The sequence below is a fragment of the Temnothorax longispinosus genome, unplaced genomic scaffold, assembly GCF_030848805.1.
Source record: "Temnothorax longispinosus isolate EJ_2023e unplaced genomic scaffold, Tlon_JGU_v1 HiC_scaffold_455, whole genome shotgun sequence".
NCBI classification, from domain to species: domain Eukaryota; kingdom Metazoa; phylum Arthropoda; class Insecta; order Hymenoptera; family Formicidae; genus Temnothorax; species Temnothorax longispinosus.
In genome coordinates, this window is record NW_027270292.1 from 1 (window position 1) to 3076 (window position 3076).

Sequence of the window (3076 nt, forward strand, 5' to 3'; positions counted from 1 at the left end):
CACCTTTATCGCCATTTGGGCTATCTCGCCGTCGAAACGGCGATCGAAAAATCTAAGAAATCGCCTGTCGCCCAAATGGGCTATTCTGAAACTTACTCTAACGATTTTAGGCTCTTGCAATTTACAAGAATTTTTTTTTCTAATTTTTATAAATCTAGTTACGAGACATGTCTATTGCCAAGTTACCGATCTAGGTAATATCCATGCCAATGAATCGCAGCCAATGTAATACTTTTAACTCTTAATACATTTTGGCGTCTATGGCGCGATAAGTTTCAGATAAGTGGTCTGGAGTCTAGATATTTATGTCTTATGTGTTTGCAATCTGTGGTCACTCTTCACGTTTGAAATTACTTTCATGCAAAAAAGATTTGCTGCCAAAGATTCGTGCCATCTAATCTTATGTATGAGAAATTTACGTCGAAAATGTACGATATTAAGCTACCGATAACTGAAAATACTCCAGGAACTTCAACTGCAAACGAGTCAGAAGACTCAGAAGAATGCCTAAATGAGACGATGACATTATTTGCACAGGATGACGATAACATCGTATAATATGAAACGTATATACTTTCGATATAAATCGTACCAAAGATAGTACTAAAGATTAGAATAACATATACAAAGATTAACTTTCTAATAATTATAAAAATTTTTTTAAATATCTAGATATTTCGTTCTATAAAATAATTTTTCTTATATCTATTTTTAGTTTTATAAAATAATTTTCTACATAAATATGTGAGATATCTTCTATTTGCTTCCTTTTGTATTTAGGTATAATTATAAAGATAAATGTGAAGATGTATGTAAAGGCATAGATTTAGGATAAAAATGTGCTGGTAGGTATTGAATAAAATAAAATATTTTCAACCAATATAAATTACAAGGAATGTCGATTTGAACTGGATAAAGTTTGCTATTTATAGGCTCCGCGACGATATATATTTCTTATAGTATGTTTTCATACGCGCGACAAAAATCTGATTGGTCGGTATACAAAATGGCGATTATGGGCTACTTCGCAAAAGACTATCGGCTACCTCCCACCCAGAACATCTGGCAACCCTGACTCCGTGCGTCTGAGTTGGAGCACAACTGCCACCGGAGAACGTCATAGCACACTGTAGCTTCCTTGATTTTAAATCAATATTGTTTCACGAAACGTAAAAATTAATGACTTGTTAATCTATTGTTTTACAGGTACGTGTAGTAGTTGCGATAATAGTTTTATTATTGGGCCCGTTGGAGGTTGGAAACACAGTTGTGGCTAAAGGAGGGATTTTAGAAATGATCCTCGTTATGGCAGGAACGGATGATGTATTGAAACAGAAAGTAGCTCTCGAATGTATCGTTGCCGCTATGACCAAAAAAGACAAAGCCCGCGCGATTGTAAATCAGGGTATAGATGTATTGAAAAAGCTATGTCAATCCAAGGATGATTTAGTTCGGGTTCGAGCGTTAGTGCGATTTTGCGAGATGGGTAGTTCCGGAGACTCAGACGTGACTATCAGACCGTTCGCGGACGGAGTAACCAAGGAATTGGCAGAGGCTTGCAGACGATTGTTGATTAATCCAAAGAAAGAAAAGAGAGAATGGGCCATAAAAGGTCGTATCTGACTTTCAACACCGGAGTCAAACAGGAGTTGATCAAGGATAAAAGAGCCATTCATACGATGATTGAGATCGCCAAGACTGGTGATCGATCGGTTCTCTTCGGCGTGCTTACGACGTTGGTGAACTTGTGTAAAACGCTTATGACGATGAGCAAGAACCCGAGATGATAGAATTGACAAAGTTTGTCAAATAATATTTTCCCGAGGAACCTGAACTGGACGACGACAACTCCGAAGAAAGATTGTGCGCATTAGCAAAGGCCGGTGTGATCAGCGATCTGGTGGACGTCGCCAAAACGGACAATCAGAACTGCAAGGAATTGATAGCGCGCGTTTTCAACGCGATTTGCAGTGAACAGACATTGAGAGAAATGGTTGTTGATGAAGGCGGCACGGAGGCATTGTTGTCGTTAGCGCTGGATGGCACAGTCGAGGGAAAGAAGCAAGCTTCGCTAGCTTTGGTCCGTTTGGCACGGAACCTCACGAAACGTCCTGAGGTTATAATTCGCGGTCAACTAATCACGGAGGTTGTTCAACCGATCGTAAGTCTTCTGTACCCGGAGTGTTCCGTTAATGAGAATTGCCAGACTCTAACAGCTTTGTGCAATCTAGCTGAAGTCAACGACAGCGTGCGAGAACATATATCCAAAGAAGGAGTATTTCAGAAGATTGAAGCCTTTAGGTACGAGAGGGATTATCTTTTGAGATTGGCGTCTGCAAATCTTATAAACATTTTGTTATTAAGCCGTGAAGTCGCTATTCAGTATTTCGAGCAAGATAATTCTCGAGTTGAGTATCTTATGTTATTGTACAAGGACGAGAATCAAGATATTAAGTTTGCAGCAGCTACAGCTCTAGTGAAGCTGACGGTGGCCAACAAAGAGGCTTGCAAGAAAGTTTTCGACTCGAATTTCTGGCTGGAATTCCTACGCTCTTTACTCACCAATCCCAGCAATAATATACAAGAAATGGGTGTTATATTTGTGCTAAGTATGATAAGAAGCGTGGAAGATGTTGCTGCAAAACTCGAAACAGGCATAATAATGGAACTACTGAGAGCATTAAGAAACAAGAACAGTACCGTGCAGAACGAGAATATCAAGGAATTGACATCCATTGCTTTAGAGGCTGTTGCGGAACGATCTAGTAAAGAAGCACTCATCATAATAAGATGGGAACGTGATACAGCACGTCGATTAGGGAAATTAGACCTTCTAAATCGTCTGGAAATAAAGTTATGGGTATATGAACATACTAAAAACTTTGTACCCTTAAACATATACTCAAAATTCGGAAGGATACTAACAGGACGATATAATCTTTGTTGAAAAAGGACAAATTATTCGAAATTTGCATGCCCTATATATTCCTTATATTTCAAATAAAGCGCTTTAAATAATAAACTAAATGTTACATTTATATTTTTGCAATTTTGTCGTTTGAAACGTAGTCATGCG

General features: G+C 38.5%; 1 protein-coding gene across 1 annotated transcript; it reads left to right on the forward strand.

The window, feature by feature from the left end:
* Positions 1–1679: 1679 nt before the first annotated feature.
* On the forward strand, positions 1680–2860 carry LOC139824596 (protein unc-45 homolog A-like; the record flags this gene model as incomplete). Its single annotated transcript, XM_071797130.1, has 2 exons — positions 1680–1739; positions 1826–2860. Coding segments are annotated over exons 1-2 (1095 nt in total), but the record flags the coding sequence as incomplete, so codon positions are not given.
* Positions 2861–3076: the final 216 nt, after the last annotated feature.